Genomic DNA, 18,253 nt, shown 5'->3' with positions numbered 1-18,253 from the left:
TCTCACCTCTGAGGCTACTAGGGCAAGGGGGTGCCCACCTTCAGCAGTCCATGGCCCACCGTGCGACCCGCTGCTGAGAGCAGCCAGACAGGCAGTGACTACCCAGCTGTGAGAATGCCTTGCCACGCTTCTCAGCCTCCTCCTCCACTCCTTCTTCTCCGTTAGTGGGACCGCTTCATTGCATTTGTTACCCTCTTGAACCGGACACAATATGAATTCAGGGCTGTTTAATGGAAACTCTGATTTTATCTGCTTTAAATGCCAAGATAGAACTTGCCTGTGGGTGCTTTTAAACTGGTTTTATTCCGGTTTATGTTTGCTTAATTTGCAGGAGAAGCTGCAAATCAGACCACTATTATTCTAATGAAGTAGAGTTGTCCTACTTTATCCAATTTAGGATCAGTGTAAATGATTTGACTTAAATTAGTGTACTACCTGTAAGCAGACCACCCCTGTCAGGACAAGGAATCAGGAGTCACTGGCAGTGGGGAGCACCAGATTTCTCTGGCACAGGATACAAATAATACAACCACAATGATATTTTTCACATTAAATATAATCCTAATTAGTTTCTATAAGTTTTTTTTTTTTAATTTGCCGCTGGCATGTCTGTATTTCAGCCCATGTGAAAAGAAAAAACAAAAAAAAAGCTTGTATACAAGGTCAATCAAAAAACACAGTTCCCACTGCTAACTAGAAATCCTATTTGCACACTCTCTGTTACAGGCAAATCCTCATTACTTAGGGTCCTGGCAATAACGAAGTGTTATGAGTCCATGATTACATCGTGCTGTTGTCTTACTGTTATCAGGGCGCATCCTACCAGTAAGACGGCCTCCGGTCTATTCCATACAAAACCAAAATTAGATTGTACCGCACTTTCTCCTGCTGAATGAATATCAAAGTACCGCTGACAGCCATAACGAATCCTCCCACCACTTGATTAGCATCATCAAAGAGTGAACTGTGATGGGCAGAAGATGAACCGATTAAGTTCAGACAGTTTACTGTAAAAAAAAAAAAAAAAAGAGGAAGGATCTCAGGCGAGTACGGCATGCTCCGGTATCTGTGCCGGCAGGGAGAGTGGGGAAGGATCGGGGTGCCCAGCTGGGGACCGAGGACCGTGGAGCGGCCGAGAGCCCCATGGTCAGCCCGGCAAGGCACCATGCCAGGGCACGGGCAGCTCTGGAGGGCAGAAAGGGGATGTCGCCCCATCCCACCGCCCCATTTCTCGCCGCTGGGAGGACCACGCTCCCCCTGCCCGGCAGCACGGCATCAGTCGGGGGAAGAGGCAGGCGTTCCCGGACGGGTAATACCCCGCTCCCTGCAGGTTTCTGGCACACCTGGCTTCCCCTCCCCGGGGAGGTTTGTTGTGCTGTGTTTTGTTTTTTTCTTTCAGCTCGTGTGCTCACGTAAGTCAGTAACTAGAACATATTTTGACATGAATTTAGAGAATTTGGAGCCTATTTTGACAGGAATTTAAATGTGTCGAGAGTGATTACTCCTTTTTTTGCTTTACTTCATTTAAGAGAAATGCTGTGAATGGAGTAATTTTGAGGACTTCCCCATCACTAGGATATTTGCCTGAGGCAGATTTAAGTCCCCTCCATCCAGGAGGACACGTGCTTTGGCCACCAGCATGGGAGGCTGGAAGGGGTAGGCGAGGACGGTGCTCGCGGCACAGCCGCGGCTCGCTCCTGCGCCCAGCCACAGCTCGCCTCCTCCACACCACAGCCGCCTGAAGAGCCGTGCTCACAGAGCAGAGCGATTGCTGTTAAAAAAGAACTTTACCCGCTCAGGAACCAAACCCAACAGGAGAATAAGGGGGTGGGGGACCGGTCACCCCCATTTCCAGCAGCAGAGTGAATTTAGGGGAGCACCACCAAACACAGAAGCAAAGGTTTTTATGCATGCCAGAGGCAGAAAATATCAAACAGATGTCCAAAAAGGGAATAAAAAATACTTTGTGGATGCTTTTTGCAAATAAAGACTTGTGTGAAAAATAACTGATCTGTAGGATCAACAGCCCAGCATGGCCCCCGCTACCAGCAAACTGCTTGACTTTTCAGGGCCACATGGAGCAAAATCTGGAAATCATGGATGTAAAACCTAAATTGTGCCTATGGACTTCAACAATAAGACAAATTGTTTCCAACACATGAGCATTAATGCTGCTTTAAAGAAATGTGATGAAATTTCAAGGGAGGCTGAGAGAATGTGATATTTGCAAGGTCTGTGCCTGATAGCCCGCACATAATGGGAAGAAAGAAGAGACAGAACAAATGCGATGCAGACACTTATAACCCAAGAGATTTGAAAAATGTCTGTGCCAAGTCGCTTGGAAAATCTCACAAAGCTAAATAATTCAGTGGAGAAAAATGTTCTTTTACAAAGCAAAGGGAACAAGCCTTATAGACGAGACATAAATGTGGATTAAGTATTGGAATAGATTGAAATAAGTGAGCAACTACTGTCAGACCATGCTGCATTTTGTTTAAACAAAGAGCAGGTGAACATTACCATGTAGATCTCTCTGAGAAATATAGCTGTAAAACACAGCACACCCCTGGGAAGGGAGAGCAGGAAAAACCTACCTCAGAAATGGAGAGGTTTGTTTTGCAGTGATTGGGGCCAAGGCCAACCACAGTCAGTGGAAATCTGTCCCCTGGTTTAGGTGGCTTTTCTGCCCCATTGAAGATCCTCACAAGGGAAGCCTTCAGATCTAAACTCCTGAAAGGGGATCAAAGGTACCAAAAAGATCACAAAATAACTCTGCAAACTGGTGTGGAAAACTGTGATCATGGGGAAATCATTTGGGCTGAACCCAAACTTCCACACAACCAGCAGGAAAACTGCCACTGACTTTGGTAGGATCACTCATGACTTATGAGGACCAGGTAACTAATGCTTTCCTGGGCTGGGATTTTAACCAGCAGTGAAAAGGATAGTACAAGGATATTTGCTGAAAAGGGCAGAGCAGCCAAGTGAGGAAGGGGTTGTTTGGGACCAGCAGCGAGTGAATATGGCGGGACAACAGAGGTGAGCCATGAAGGAAGATGCTAATGTGTGGGACTTGTGAAAAACTCTCCTAAGGACACACAACTTCCTTTGCCATGTCCTTGTCCATGTCTCTTGTGTACTGGGGAGCCCAGGAGTGGACACGGTACACCAGGTTTGGCCTCACCAGTGCTGAGTAGAGAGGCAGGTTCAACTCCCTCAGTGTTCTGGCAGGGTTCTGTGTAGCTCTAAGGTAACATCAAAGAGGGGCTCGATACCATCTTCCCCCATACACCTTCTGGAGAACGTGGCATTTCCTATGGGTATGACAAGTCCTGACCATAAACAGAACTGAAAGAGCTGTGAAAGCCAACCGGGTCATAAAAATTTTAAATATCCTAGGCTTCACAGGTACAAAAGCAGACAAGGCAAGCTTTGTGATCTTATTTCATTGAATATGTTTCATATTTCACTTTTATTTCCTGGGAAGGAGAGATACAGGCAGACCACATTCATCTATGCCAGGAGAAGGTCCAGCCCTCACTAACATAATAGAAGAGGACCAAGCCAGAACAAGCACTTTTCAGTGTAATTGCTTTGCCTCAGCTATTTCATTTTATCATAGCTGATGTAAGTGAAGGCGAGTGGAAGGCACCTGAGAGCGCAACATGAAAACAGCATGGCACATGAAAGGCTTCGGCTTTCTCAAAGACAGATCGAGTCTGTCATCTTTATCTGACACTAATTGGGAGCTTTTTCATTATCACAGCCAAATTCTGCCCTTGGCTACCTGCCCATAAATCTTTCTGTCGTTTTCCAGTGGGAGCTGGAGGCAGATCATCTGAGGGCAGAATCTGATAGGGAACTGCTAGAAGGACACAGGGGGGCCCAAAGACCCCCCTGGGGAATTCATCCCCTGCCCTGACCCAGGCACATCTGCTGTCTGCAATGACACCAGCTCATCCTTTTCTCCAGATCTGGGGTGAAGGGAGAGCGTGAGGAGGTTTGCTAGCTTTAGGAGAGATGGGCTTCGGCTTGGATTTAATTTTCATTATTTACTTGGTGACTTCTGGAGGTGGGTTGGGGAGAGGTTGCTCACTTTACTACTGCTGTTTGCACTGGGATTTCAATGGAGTTTGCTTATGCTTTTGGATAGCTGCTCTTACTCTTTACACCTACTTTCAAATACCTCATTTGAGTTATATGATGGGAAGGGGCAGCATATAGTGATCCTGACCACTGTACATCAAGGAGCTGGTGGCCCACACAGCAACTAACCCGGGCAGGTGCCTCTACAAGCTTCCTATACAAGCTGAAACCAAATCCCTCTTAAAAAAGGGAGTATATCTGAAGCAAACAGCATTGTATAGTGGAAAAGGCTCACCAGCTCAGGCAAAATATGTGGATGCATGGACCAGAAAGGGGGTTTTAAAGAAAAGTTATTTTGAGCACAAGATGAGCTTCAGCCTTATTTTAGCATTTCTTTTTCTTTTAAGATGCAAATGAGCCCACAACCCATAATTTCCACAGCACAGCTAAAATGTTGCACATTATGTGCAACATGCAGAGAGGCATTTTATAAATACCTGAAATACAACAGGGAAGTAGTAGTATAATTAAATAAGGACACTCCACTGTGCAAGTGGGCTGGCCATACATCTCATTTGGTTTATGAGAGTGTCCACATTGTTATTCACAGAATTGCTTGAAAAATCCTGTGTCTAAATTGGTAGGCTGGTAAAAGTTTGGGGAAGAAGGAGGCTCCGTCACTTACTACCCACCTTTACCTGTACCTGTACCTGTACCTCATAGATTGATCTGTGTGCGTACAAGCACGAGTACTGGCAGTGAAAGGATAAGCGTCACACTGGAACGATGGGTAGCACTGATGCAGCAGACAAAATGCCATTGCTGTTGTTCATCTCTAGTCACTCTTCTAGCCTCGATTTTGTGTAAAATGGCTGATTTCACACATTGGCTTATATATTGCTACAGGAATTGGAGGATTGATTATTACATTTCTTGCATTACTTTGCTGTTGTACAGGGCAGACTGGAGGGAAGAACCAAATCAGGTTATTATTGTTTATACGTAACTGTAGTTCACAGGAAGCCCAAAGATGAATCATGGCCGTCTGACAGGTTTTGTGTGAACACAGATCAAAAAGAAGATCCCTGCCTTCAACTGCAATTTAGTTTCAAGGGTGCTTTCACCTGATCTCAGCCTGGAGCGGCAGCAGGTGAAGGTTCTTCTTGTGTGGTGATGGGACTGGAGTGGTCTTGGTTCATGTCTCATCTCATCAGTACGTAAACTATCGCGACACCTTTTCTGGCTTCCACAGAGGGCTCTTCATCCTATAAGACATACTCAGAGGCCTGAAAAGATGTCTTCTGTCAAGGACACAGCCAGCTTCTGTAAGGCCAACATCACTAATCCCTTGGAAGGAAAGCTCATGTGCTGTATGGCCACCGGAGACATCTAAGGAGCTTGGGGGTTGTAGCAGGGATAGAGGATAAGGGGCAACAAGTGGAAGCATTTCATAAGGAGATGATGCTTTTGCTGTTATCCTGTCAGCCAACCCCTCCCAGTGGCCTTTAGTAATTTTTTATCCTTGATCCATTGCGTTACAGGTCTCAGAGGAATTAAATTGATGTAAGTTTTGTATCAGCTCCTTCACAGAGGCAGGATGACTTCAGCCATCCCGTTTTCTGTCTTGCAGCAGCTGTCTAACCTACAAGCAGAAGTATAGGTCAGGAAATCACCATTCACATCACTCCACGTCATTTAAAGTATGTGCTGCCTGCTCCTCGATTTTCAGGTCAAAAGACACGGATCAGAAGTAGGGGGTAAGGAAAAACATTGTATTGCAGTGAAAGCAGGAGCTGGAAAGAAGCTGAAAACAGCATGGCAGATCTACAAGAGAGGGAAGGGCAGCAGTGGTGGTGTGGGCTGGGGGGAAACTTGTTGGGGGCTGGGGCTCCAGGATCCCGCAGTGCAGATAGCGTTGGGAGATGGAGGAGGCAACAACAACATGAACCTGAGATGGCTATGGTGGAAGTATAGGGAGCACTAGGGAAAACCAGGTCTCATAAGAATATGTTTTTTTAAATTAGTTCAAGCCCACTTGCTGTTGTATTAAATACAGAATGTTAATGAGGTAATACCTGTTGTGATTAACCCAGGCTCATTATGAATAGCTTCCTTTTGAGGGTGATTTGTTTCCTTTAATCATTTGTGTCATATAATGAGAACGGGGCTTATGAGATAAAGGATGTCTTATTTATCATTAGAGCTGACCTTTTATCTGTATTTCAGGTACTTTATTACAGTTTGTAATTGATATAAAATTGAAGATGCACTTGGCAAAGAAAACAGTCCAGACCCTGTCTCCAGAACAGACATTTTGTTCCTGATCTCTTCAGTCTTCCTAATTCAATCTTTTACTTTTTAAATCTTTCAGATCTAATTATGTCCTAACGCTACCAGCTTTAGGTTACAAATCTAAATCACTAGCACTGCAAGGATGACTGGGAAATGTATTCTGGAATGAGTGTCACGCTTTTCCTTCCTTGAACTCACATTCATTTATCAATAGGAGACAAATGGGGAAGAAATCAAACCCAAATATACTGTGTCACTGAGCATTGTCTTTTATGGGGACGAGAGCTGCTCTTCAGAGCATGCTTTAATGAGATAGAGAGAGAGAGAGAGAGATATTTACACACAAATATCTAGTGATAGCTGTTGATTTTGGTTTTAATGAAAAGGAACCTTTTTAAACTTTCCTTACTTATATTAATAAAAATCACCTTGGCTGAGCCCCAATGAAGTTTGGATCCTGCTCTGCAAATTGGTTGCTCAAAATCTCCTGTTCCAGTTCAGTCTCAAACCAATTGTACATCAGTGTGCAACAGCTCGTGGGAAAGTCACAGATAGAGGTATGGCACATGAAGTATTGCAGGTCAAACTATTTGTCTGAACTTCAGTTACATGCCATGAAAGTCTTTGGTGTCCCATTTCTTCTGACTTAAATTTCTGGTATCTATTTCAAAATGAGGAAAGGATGTGACCGTCTGTTGGTGTAAACGGTTGAGATGCCTCTGTGTTCTCTAAGAACAGATGCTCTTCACACCCTTCTGCAGTTCAGCCTGTGGGGGCTCTTGGTTTTCAGTTGCAGGGACCCCTACTTCATTCCCCAGTGCTGCCTGAACCATGCTTTCCCCCTTGTGTCTTTCCTCTCTCAATGGCTCGTTTTAATACGTATTTTTCAAATACAATCATCTCTTTTTGTTTTTTGAACACAGCAAGGTTTGCCTCTTCTGTATTCAGGTGTGCACTATTTCTATGCTGTTCGCTTTAACAATGAGTAGTAAGAATTAGACTGGCAGAGCTGTAATTTTGTGTCGTCTTGCCAGAATTGGATCATTCACGGATGACAGCCCTGTGATCTGAATGCAGCAGTTTACAGCATCAGCACGTCAGCACTTGCAGAGGGAGCGCTGGGGGCTGGGCTGAGGTACAGAGCAGCATTAAAGCACCCAAGTGCAGGTGAAAAATCAGATACCATCGCTTTCCTGCCTGGAGTCAACGTGACTGATGTGCTGATGCTAACATCTTTTGTGTCATGCCCACTGCCTTTGAACAAAAGCCTAGGTGATGGGAAGAGGGTCACGCTTCATTAAGGAGAAAGAGGAAGGGTCTGTGCATTTTTGCGACCTCAAAGTTGCTAATAAGCAGGCAAACACTGATCGTGCCTCACCATAGTTTAGCAGGGTGTCTCCTCAACAAAATTGAAGAGGTCTTGACATTACCCTTCCCAGCTCCACACACCCATGGGCCACAACTTAGTGACGGGCTGCAAACCAGTTGGCACAGAGAGCACCTTCATCTTGTAGGCAGGGCCCTTCCCACCACTGCCTGCAAACAAACCATCAAGAACCAGGCAGCCCTGTGCTGTCAGACTTTTCCGAAAGTCCATGCTCAATTTGTTCAATCTTTCCTGGAGTTACAGCACTAAACCATCTGAGATGGTTTAGGACAATTTCTCATACATGTCTGAGTTGCTCGGTTGCTCTGTGGACAAGGATGGGTGTTAAAAGATGCTGGAAGTCTTTTGATGCTTGTTGGAAATGGCACTGATGAGGAACTTCAATTACAGTTTCAACAGAAAGCTGAAGCACTTCGCAAACAGGTCTTCTACAGCAGTCTGTTATGGTACCGTAAATAGTAATGAATCTGAAAACATCAAAAAGGGACTAAAAAATAATAGCAGCTCGCAGCTCAAGTATTGCCACTCTCACACTTGCAAATTCTAAATAAATAAAACAATGCTTCTAATTTTGGATAATCACTGTGCTAGTGATGCCCAATTAGTCTAATAAATTGCCAGCAAAAGAACTGAAAACACCTGTGCAATGATGCACTTCTCTCTCCCTCCCAGACATTTCACTTGCACGGATATATTAAATCAAACCATAAAGTATGCATAATAATCCTTCTTGGAAATCAACTGCTAATTTGCATAGAAAACCAAACAAAGGAATTTTTTTTAATGTGGTGCAGGAATAAAAAAGGCCTACAGAGAGGTACAGGACTGGATAGGTTGTATAGTATGAAATGGAAAGAGAGACAGGATGGTTTGTAGGAGATGAATGGACGTTCAAGTCTACAAATTAGGCTCAAGGTGGGCTCAGAGGGCTGTAAAGCCAGATGAAGTATCAGTACTATGCCACAGGATTGATTTCTGTGAATATGTGGGAGGGTTTATGAGCCTAGGAAGCTCAAGATAACAGCAGTAAGTTAAAGAGCACTGTTAAGGTTGGAAAGCCAAGCAAAGAGAATTTAAGAACTGGCAAGACTAAGGTCATCGGAATTTTTTTCTATTTATAATATGTCCTGTGGCAGTCCTTCATGATGTGTTCATACACCAGTATCCCATAGGACCCTTATTAGACAGACCGTTTTAGAAGTTGAACCGGGATCACACAGACACCAGCAAGGTCACCCGTCAGCGTTCTCCGTGCTCCGTTACAGTAGCAGGATGAAGGATGCCACCATGCTCAGAGCATGCTGGCTGCTGACCAAAGACATGCCCTTATCTCAGTCCTCCTGGTGCTGCCCAGAAGTGCCGGGTGAGGTATCCAGCTGAGTGCTCCTCAGTTTGTGGTGCCTGGGGTCTGATTTACAGAAGTAAATCAGCAGAAGCTCTTTGGACAACAAGCTAAACCAGGCAGAGGTGCACCAGGCGAACCAAGGGTAATTCTGCTGTTGATTTCGGCAGGGCCAAATTCAGATCAACTCCTGCATTCCCTTCCAGACTTGCATTTAAGCAGGAAGCAGAGAGGAAGAAGGGGAGAAAAAAAAGATGGGTATTTAAAAACAGAGCATGTGCAATCCACTATCTCCATACCAAGCCATCCTATCTAGCCAGGAGAAGGAACCATCTGAGGATGCCTCAGTACAGAGCAAGAAATCAAGGTAATAGGATTCATCTGCCTTAATTTAGGTGTTGAAAAGACTGATATCTGAGCCCAGAATAGCCACTGTATACCCCCTTAATAATGGACAGAAACAGGTAGCTTCGATACTCTAAACCAAGTGTCTAAGACAGACCCCTTCAGACCACGTTGTCTCGCCCATTTCCCTCTGTTGACCATGGTGGGACACTAAAGCTATTTTTACCTTGGCGTGTACTTTGGCACAACAGAAAAGCAAAGCAGCTGGTGCTGAGGTCCCAACATCCACTCTATGCGCAGCTCAGGGTTTTGCTTTGGACTAGATTTAGTCTGGGTCCCCTAGACCAGCTATCCTACCTAGAAAAAGCAATTCCACCACACACACATTTCAAATTTGCCTGAAGGATTCTTTCAGACCATTATGCCTTTCTAGAGATTGAAGGACATTTGGTGCACACCTGGACAGAGCTTTTGATTAAGTTTCCTCCAACAAGAATTCAGCTTAGCAGACCTAACTGCTTAACTGCTCTGAGAACTGAGCCATAAACAGACACAAGGATGAGATTTTCTTTAGAGCTGCACCCACCGAGCTGACCCTAAATACTGCTGTGTATACACCAGAACAACTAGCTCAGACTTAAGTATTTAATTTTCAGATGCCTATGCTTGGTGAACCCCAGGCTTAGTAACACAGATCATAAAACGCAATTATATTATTTTAACAAAGTCAATCAAAACTATTTACATAGCTGCAATTACCACAAATCTTTTTGAACCTGTTTGTTCAACAGATCATAAAGCGTGCAGGCAACAAAGTGAAAACATAGCATCGGTATTTTTCATTACAAATGAATTAGCTGCAGGGGATTGCTAATCAAGTTACAGGTTATCATCATAGAGTAACTTTTCCTACCGATGTCAAAAGCAAACTCCTAATTCAAAAAGTTATAAATAACAGCAGCTTAAGCAGGATTGGAAGGAAAGGCTCCTGGATGAACATTCAAATACAGATTCAATGCAATTTATTTCTCTGTTGTCTTAGACGTAATGGAAATGTGCACAAATTGGTCTCAGCTATGAGAGTAAAGTCTATTTCTCTATATACACTGCAACTTCTCTGCGGAAATTCTGGCTCTGATCACAAAAGACCCCTTCATCATTTTCAGCAGGGCCTAGATTTTTTCCTAAGCTTTTCCTTCTAAGAATTAACATCTTTGAAACAAAGACTCCCTTAAACATTGCAGGACCAGCATCCTTTGGCCAGAAAAAACCTACAAATTCCCTACTCAAGCTTTTCAAAATATCTTTTAGTAAAGAATATTTATCATCTCACATGGTTACTCTTGTTTGTGAGAACATTAATGAGAACACGCAGAGCTTTTCCATTCCCACCAGAGATATCAAAAGCACTTGACTTCTCAGATGCTTGGCCTGGTCACCTTGGTTATGTGTTTGTGGGCTAAAGCTTGTAGGGAAGATGAATAGTATATTATAAAGCCAGAGTAAGGCAAAAAGACAGGTATTTATGAGTGAAATTGATACCCAAGAAAATATAAATATTTTCTTGAGAATTTTGTTTTACCTTTATTAATGCTTACTCCCAGTGACAATAAATCATGAATAACATGATAGACCACTGCATGGAGATAAACAGGGCTTTTAGCCCCAGCCACCAATTCATCCATATAAGCAAAAATAAAAATATTGATAGATTGCCTCCTATAACGTTGAACAATAATTGCAGATGATACAGAATTCTCAGCTGCTTGGCCCAGTCACTTTGGTTATGTGTCCTTGGACTGAAATTTGTAGGGAAGATGAATAGTATGTTGTAAAGCCAGAGTAAGGAAAAAAAAAAATTTATGAGTGAGAAGAAAAGAAACCTAAGTGGTGCACTACGCAGAGGGCTATGAGTGGCACTACAGGAGGTAGCTAAATGGAAGCAGGAGTGCTCTGGCCAAGCTGGGAAAGGCAGTAGTTGAGTGTTCAGTGACTTACCACTGTCTGGTTTGCTTTGAAAATGGATCCTCGGGCAGGTGTCTTGCATGGCCATCATTGCCATGGCATCTGAGCAGCTCACAGTAATAGCTGGCCATGGCCAGTGCTGCCTACCAGGCTCCAGAAGGTACCCTTGTGCTGTCTGTCCAAGGACTATCTGCCCTAGAAACCCACCTCCCAACAAAACCGTGCTCAGCTCTCATATCTAGGCAGGCAATCAAAGGCTATTTGGGAGAACCAGGGTGACTCATGTTATTCTAAGGAACCAGATTAATTTTATACCCCTGACAGAAGTTCACACATTGAACATGCCCCAGCTGTCACATTTTATCATCTATTTCTGCTCTCAAACAAAGATATTATTCAAACTCATTTGCAAAGTGTGGTTGCAGGGCCCGAAGTCCCGATTCCATCTTTGTGCCTTTGATGAGACTGTCTAGTGTTTTCCTTTTGCATTTTATTTTTCTGTTTTCCTTTGATTCTTTTGTCCCTGGGACTTCAAAATGTCTGTGAGCATTCTCCTAACAACAATCTCTAAGCAAACCCTGGGGATTATTCATGTCTGGCTTGCCAGCCATGCAGGTAGTAGACATCTTCACTCCAAATCCCTGAGCTCCTGGAAGACTCCTCAGTGCTTCTACTGGGACATATGACATTGCACACTGGCACCGTCCACTCACTGTGGGTAGTACAGGCTCGGGTTCCTGTAGTATACTGACATTTCATTTTTGCTTCCTGTATTTTACATGAGTCATCAATTTGTATAAAGCCTCTTTGAATGACAAGGAGAAGGGAAATTTTGTAAATCCTGATTAATTCAGTGTTTTGGTTTAGAGTGTGATTCAATAAACAGCTCCAACCAGGAGTGGGGAAGTGAAATATAGCACAGCGGGAAGAAGTAGTAGTCAGGTGGTAATATGGAGAATAGGAAATCCTCAAGATGCCTTTGCCCAAAAAAACAGTGCCTTGTAAAGCTAGGCCCCTAGCACAACTGTTCCTAAATTCCCAGCTAGATCAGTTGGTCTAAGAAAAGATATTACAGAATCACAGAATCACTAGGTTGGAAAGGACCTTTAAGATCATCAAGTCCAACCATTAATCCAGCACCACCATGTCCCCTAAACCATGTCCTGAAGCGCCACATCCACACGTTTTTTGAACACTTCCAGAGATGGCGACTCCACCACCTCCCTGGGCAGCCTGTTCCAATGCCTGACCACCCTCTCAGTAAAGAAATTTTTCCTAATATCCAATCTAAACCTCCCCTGGCGCAACTTGAGGCCATTTCCTCTTGTCCTATCACTAGTTACTTGGGAGAAGAGACCAACACCCTCATCGCCACAACCCCCTTTCAGGTAGTTGTAGAGAGCGATAAGGTCTCCTCTCAGCCTCCTCTTCTCCAGACTAAACAACCCCAGTTCCCTCAGCCGCTCCTCATAAGACATGTGCTCCAGACCCCTCACCAGCTTCGTTGCCCTTCTCTGGACACGCTCCAGCACCTCAACATCCTTCTTGTAGTGAGGGGCCCAAAACTGAACACAGTATTCAAGGTGCGGCCTCACCAGTGCCGAGTACAGGGGCACAATCACTTCCCTACTCCTGCTGGCCACACTATTCCTGATACAGGCCAGGATGCTGTTGGCCTTCTTGGCCACCTGGGCACACTGCCGGCTCATATTCAGCCGGCTGTCAACCAGCACCGCCAGGTCCCTTTCCGCCGGGCTGCTCTCCAGCAACTCCTCCCCAAGCCTGTAGCATTGCATGGGGTTGTTGTGGCCAAAGTGCAGGACCTGGCACTCAGCCTGATTAAACCTCATACAGTTGGCCTCTGCCCATCGATCCAGCCTGTCCAGATCCCTCTGCAGAGCCCTCCTACCCTCCAGCAGATCAACACTCCCACTCAACTTGGTGTCATCTGCAAACTTACTGAGGGAGCACTCAATCCCCTCATCCAGATCATCAATAAACATATTGAATAAGACCGGCCCCAGAACCGAGCCCTGGGGAACACCGCTTGTGACCGGCCGCCAGCCGGATTTAACGCCGTTCACCACAACTCTCTGGGCTCGGCCATCCAGCCAGTTCCTCACCCAGCGAAGAGTAAACCCGTCTAAGCCACGAGCCGCCAGTTTCTCCAGGAGAATGCTGTGGGAGACGCTGTCAAAGGCTTTACTAAAGTCCAGGTAGACAACGTCCACAGCCTTTCCCTCATCCACTAGGCGGGTCACCTGGTCATAGAAGGAGATCAGGTTGGTCAAGCAGGACCTGCCTTTCATGAACCCATGCTGGCTGGGCCTGATCCTTTGGTTGTCCTGCAGATGCCCTGTGAGCACTCTCAAGACCAACCGCTCCATAATCTTCCCTGGTACAGAGGTCAGGCTGACCTCTCCCTCCAAATCTTGTTGCAGTTATTTGGAAAAGAATAGTCCTAGTCCTTGTTAAAATATTTCTTTAAATCTTTGAAAATCATGTTAAAACGAGAATCATGTAGACAAACTCTTCCTCTCTGCCATAAAAGATCTTTCAGGACTATTTTATTTTAAAATAATATGGATGTGTTCTCCTTCCAAAAGTTTTCACAGGCTTTTTATCAGAGCGTGAAACAACTCAGACCAAGGTTGCCAGGTTTTAGCTGTGAGCAGTTATATCTGCTCCTTTTCCCTCCTGCTGCCCCAGTGGGGAATGCCCCCTTCCACCACACCAACACGAGGACACTGCCGGCCCCAGAACAACCGTGCAAAGAAGCAGGACTGCCCAGTTAGTTTATTGAGGTGGTCCCTTAGGATGAGACTTGCTTTTAAATGCAGGAGCTGGGCTCTCCTGAATCCATGCCACCACTTTCCTAGCCTGCATAACCCAAATTTAGCCAGAAGAATTAAACTGCTGCTTGAAAGGTCAACATCCATTTATATATTTCTTGCCACTCTGCAGTTGCTTAAGACATCTTAAACGTTCAAGACACTTGAATGCCTTATCCATACCACAAAAGTTTAGCTCATTGACTCCTAATACACATTTGAGGTGTATCTTATATCTGAGGAACGATATATGCTCCTGAAAATCAGATCGGGTTTGATTTGAGCTAACACTTCCAGCCAAGATAACGAGTACAGGAAGGAGCAGCAGTGGGGCAGGACAGAGAGAGGACAGCTTGGAGCAGACTGGGATGCGTACCTGAAGTCACAAGAGGCAAAGGTGGAACAGGGAAACCCCTGACTGGAAGTGCTCATTTACAGCAACAACCGGGCTGTGAATGGGTAAGGTGGAAGAAGCCCTGGGAGGGTGGCTGCTTCTGGATGAGGACAGAGAGGGGTGGCTGGCGTGGTAAGCACAATACAGAAGCCTTAAGAGTAGAGCAGGAAGGAGAGCACTGGGTGGGGAAGGAGCAAGGACTAAGAGACATGGGACACCCAAAGTGCAAGGCTGTGTGTCCAACACACCAAGGAGGTCGGGACCAACAGGACAGTGTGTCATGTTACATGCCAGACAAAACTACTTAGTTAAACACTTCCCAAACATACCAGTGTGCTTACTTACAAACTGGTTTAATTAAACTGGTGGAAAACTTGGAAGGAAATTATTGTAGTGACATTGGACTAGTCACAGGTATTTGTTTATTCCAAAACAATCTGGAAATGTCCATATGCAAAGTTTCATCAAATACAAGTCATGGTTTATGCTTGATCTGTAACTAATGCGATTATTTTAAATGGATTTTTCTTAAAACTAGCTTACTTTTAAAATTTCTCTCTACATAAATCCCAGTTTCAGTTAGAGCTATTCACTTTCAGAAGCAGTCAGCCAGAGAGTAGAGCTGCCTGCAGTCAGAGTTGTGGAAACAGCAAATTCTGTGTCTGCCCCAGAATACACCTTACCTTTTAACCCAGAGTTCTTTGTTTCTTTTCTCACCAAAATAAAAATGTGGAGCCAAAGAAGGCTTCAAGTTTTTCAAAGACAAAATAATGTAAAGTGAAGCAAAAGCCAGACACACGTCAACAAAACCAGGACAGTAGTCCACGCACTTTTTTGTGTGGTAACTTAATGGTTAATGTGCTTACCCAGCACACAGAGGAGCCCGGCTCAGCTCCCGGCTCCTGCCGTGCAGATTCCCCATTAGAGGGTGAGCGAGAGTCGGCACGCAGCGATGTCCTCTGGACTCCGTGTCCTTCAGTCTCACCATGGCAAGTACTTTTGATTCGCTGTCTCACGCTTTCTCTTTGGCTCGGCCCGTGCTCAGCTATTCTGCGAGAATCAGGACGGCGCTGGTTGGGCAGACTGAGGCTGTGCCTGCAGGACGGCAAGTCATCGTTCTGCATTAACATCCCATGAATAAAAGAAAGGACTGAACCCCCACCTCCAACATCCTCAGGGAATTCCTTAATAACGACAAGCTTGAGTGGAGTCCTGGATCTAGCTTCAAAAACAAAACCCACAGCACACGTTATATTCAGGTCAAATATTAAGATGTCCTTAGCTGCAGTTTTGGTGAATAAATTATTTCCCAAGAGGCGGGGGGGGCAGAGCTTCCTTTACTGAGCTTTCGAAACATTAACATGATGAAACGAAAAGAGACTCCAGAGCCTCTTCCCTACAGGTGTGCTGAATCTCACCGAGGTAAATTAGCCCCCCGCTGCGTCTATCCCAAGTCACCCCACTTTAAGCCGGAGTACCTCCGGCCTGCGTGGGCAGCGCCAGGACCGGAGCTGGCGTGCAAGGGCGCGGGGCCGCTTGCTGCCCGGCAGCGTCGAGCTGCGGCGGGTGCGAGGGCACTGCCTTGCCCCCGCCCGGCCACGCTGGGAGAGCGGCCAGGGTCAGCAGGAGCAGAGCGCGTTTCACCCTGCGGGCACAGCCCTCCTCCCTCCCTTCCCCGCGGCAGCGTAGCCGGAGGGGTTGCATCCCTCTCTGCTGCCCAAGCGGACATCCTTCTCCCAGGCGTAGTTTGCTGGGGGTAAAGTTTGCAGAAGGCAGCTGGATGGAGAGGTTTCAGCTCAGCGAGAACTTAAAGGGACTCTGATACAATGCTTCAGTATTATAAGCTAAAGGAATAATCTTCTCTTTTATCTGTTTCAAGTACCTCAGCTGAGGTACAGTTTGAACGTCCAGTTGCAGCCCGGGTACACAGTACCTACCTGTCTGCTGAGCTGCTGGCTCTGAGCTGCTTGTGGGCAAAACACCTCTGTCCCTTCCCGGCCGCTCCAGGATGACCTTAGCATCAGGAAGAGCAAAGTCAGAGCTAATGAATAGCTGGGGAGGGGCAAAATCTGATGCCAGGGTCCTTTGTTAGTCAAAGTCGATAGGGCATGAGGAGCAAAGACATGAGAACAACAGAAATACCCAATGTTAAAAAAAGAAACAGCAGAAACCCTAGAGTACACATGTGAGTGTTTTTACCTACAAACAGATTTATGTGGTCAAATCCTACAAATGCCTGGCTTATACAAGCACCTAGGGTTTTTTACATTATCCCAGAGGACAGATGAACACAAAATCCTTCTTCAGTTCCTCATACCATGGGCCAAGTTCTTAATTATATTAATGCCACCCAATTAAGGTCTCTGTGCTCTTCATAAAAAAATCCTAGCTTGATGTAGCCCAGCACCTCATGGCTGTCAGGTCCGGAGACTATCTTTTGAGAATTTGTTTCTTTTGCAGAAATCACCACAGTTACTGATGCAAAGCTTAAGGAGCCAAGTCAAACAAAGTGCAGAAGCATGTGAAATGCTCTTTATGCATCAGGTTTTAGTTCAAGCAATGGCCTCGCCTTTATGCATCACTACTTGCTGATTTCTTTATCACCCTGAGGAGGCGAGGTTTGTCCTTTATCTTTGCGCTTCAGCTCTCTGCACATTATTCTTCGGCAAACATTTAAATTCCCAATAAATCCACAAGAACCACTTTTTTCCTGCCAGTAGACCCCTTTGCTTAGCTCCAGCTTACTCTGTCTCTGTGCAATCATTTACTCAGGTTTCAAATTCTTTTCCAGTGTTCCTAGACTTAATTTGAAACTATTGCAGGAGACAGCAAAAATTAGTTTAGAGAAATACTTTTTTCTGCCAGCTCTCATTCCACTATTTCCTCTCCCACCAGTTCTCCAGCCTACTTTATTCCTTTTTTCCTAAAAGGATTTTCTGCCTTATGACCCCTAAATTGTTCGTATTCCTGTTTAGGCTATAGCATTCTCATTACAAGCAACAACAGTTTGTGTTTTGCGTTTCAGGCATTTCTTAGAGATAAATCATAGTGCAAATTCTCTGCTAGAGCACCTCTATGGAAGTCAGTGAGACTCTGCCAACTCTTGCCAGCAAACCCTTTGACCTGATATTTCTAACATTTGATCGACACTCAGGTTATTTTGATGTAACTTGCATTTTAAATATATTGTACTGGCTTTGCGTGCCAAGGTTTTGGTAGTGGCAGAGGGCTGCAGGGGTGGCTTCTGTGAGAAGCTGCCAGAAGCTTCCCCTGTGTCCCACAGAGCCAGCGCCAGCCGGCTACAAGACGGACCCACCGCTGGCCAAGGCCAAGCCCATCAGCGATGGTGGCAGCGCCTGTGGGGGAACAGAGTTAAAAAGGAGGGAGAGAAATGGCACAACAGCAACTGCAGCCGGAGAGAGGAGTGAGAATATGTGAGAGAACAGCCCTGCAGCCCCCAGGTCAGAGCAGCAGGAGGGGCAGGAGCTGCTCCAGGCGCCGGAGCAGAGACTCCCCGGCAGCCCCTGGGGAAGCCCATGGCGAGGCCGGCTGTGCCCCTGCAGCCATGGAGCTCCACGGGGGAGCAGATCTCCACCCGCACCCGGGGAGGG

At 45.5% G+C, this 18,253-nt stretch overlaps 1 protein-coding gene across 1 annotated transcript in view; it reads right to left on the bottom strand.

The window, feature by feature from the left end:
• The window catches only part of LOC309404130 (E3 ubiquitin-protein ligase TRIM35-like), a gene marked incomplete at its 5' end in the record, with an annotated part of 108,760 nt that overhangs the window by 32,212 nt on the left and 58,295 nt on the right, over positions 1-18,253 (bottom strand). The window contains 1 exon segment of the mRNA XM_081998513.1: positions 2,595-2,730. Within this exon segment, the coding sequence (XP_081854639.1) occupies positions 2,595-2,730 (136 nt within the window).

This window comes from Phaethon aethereus (assembly GCF_964289735.1).
Source record: "Phaethon aethereus genome assembly, chromosome: 3".
In the NCBI taxonomy this organism is placed as follows: domain Eukaryota; kingdom Metazoa; phylum Chordata; class Aves; order Phaethontiformes; family Phaethontidae; genus Phaethon; species Phaethon aethereus.
This window is presented reverse-complemented; position numbering and strand designations above follow the sequence as displayed.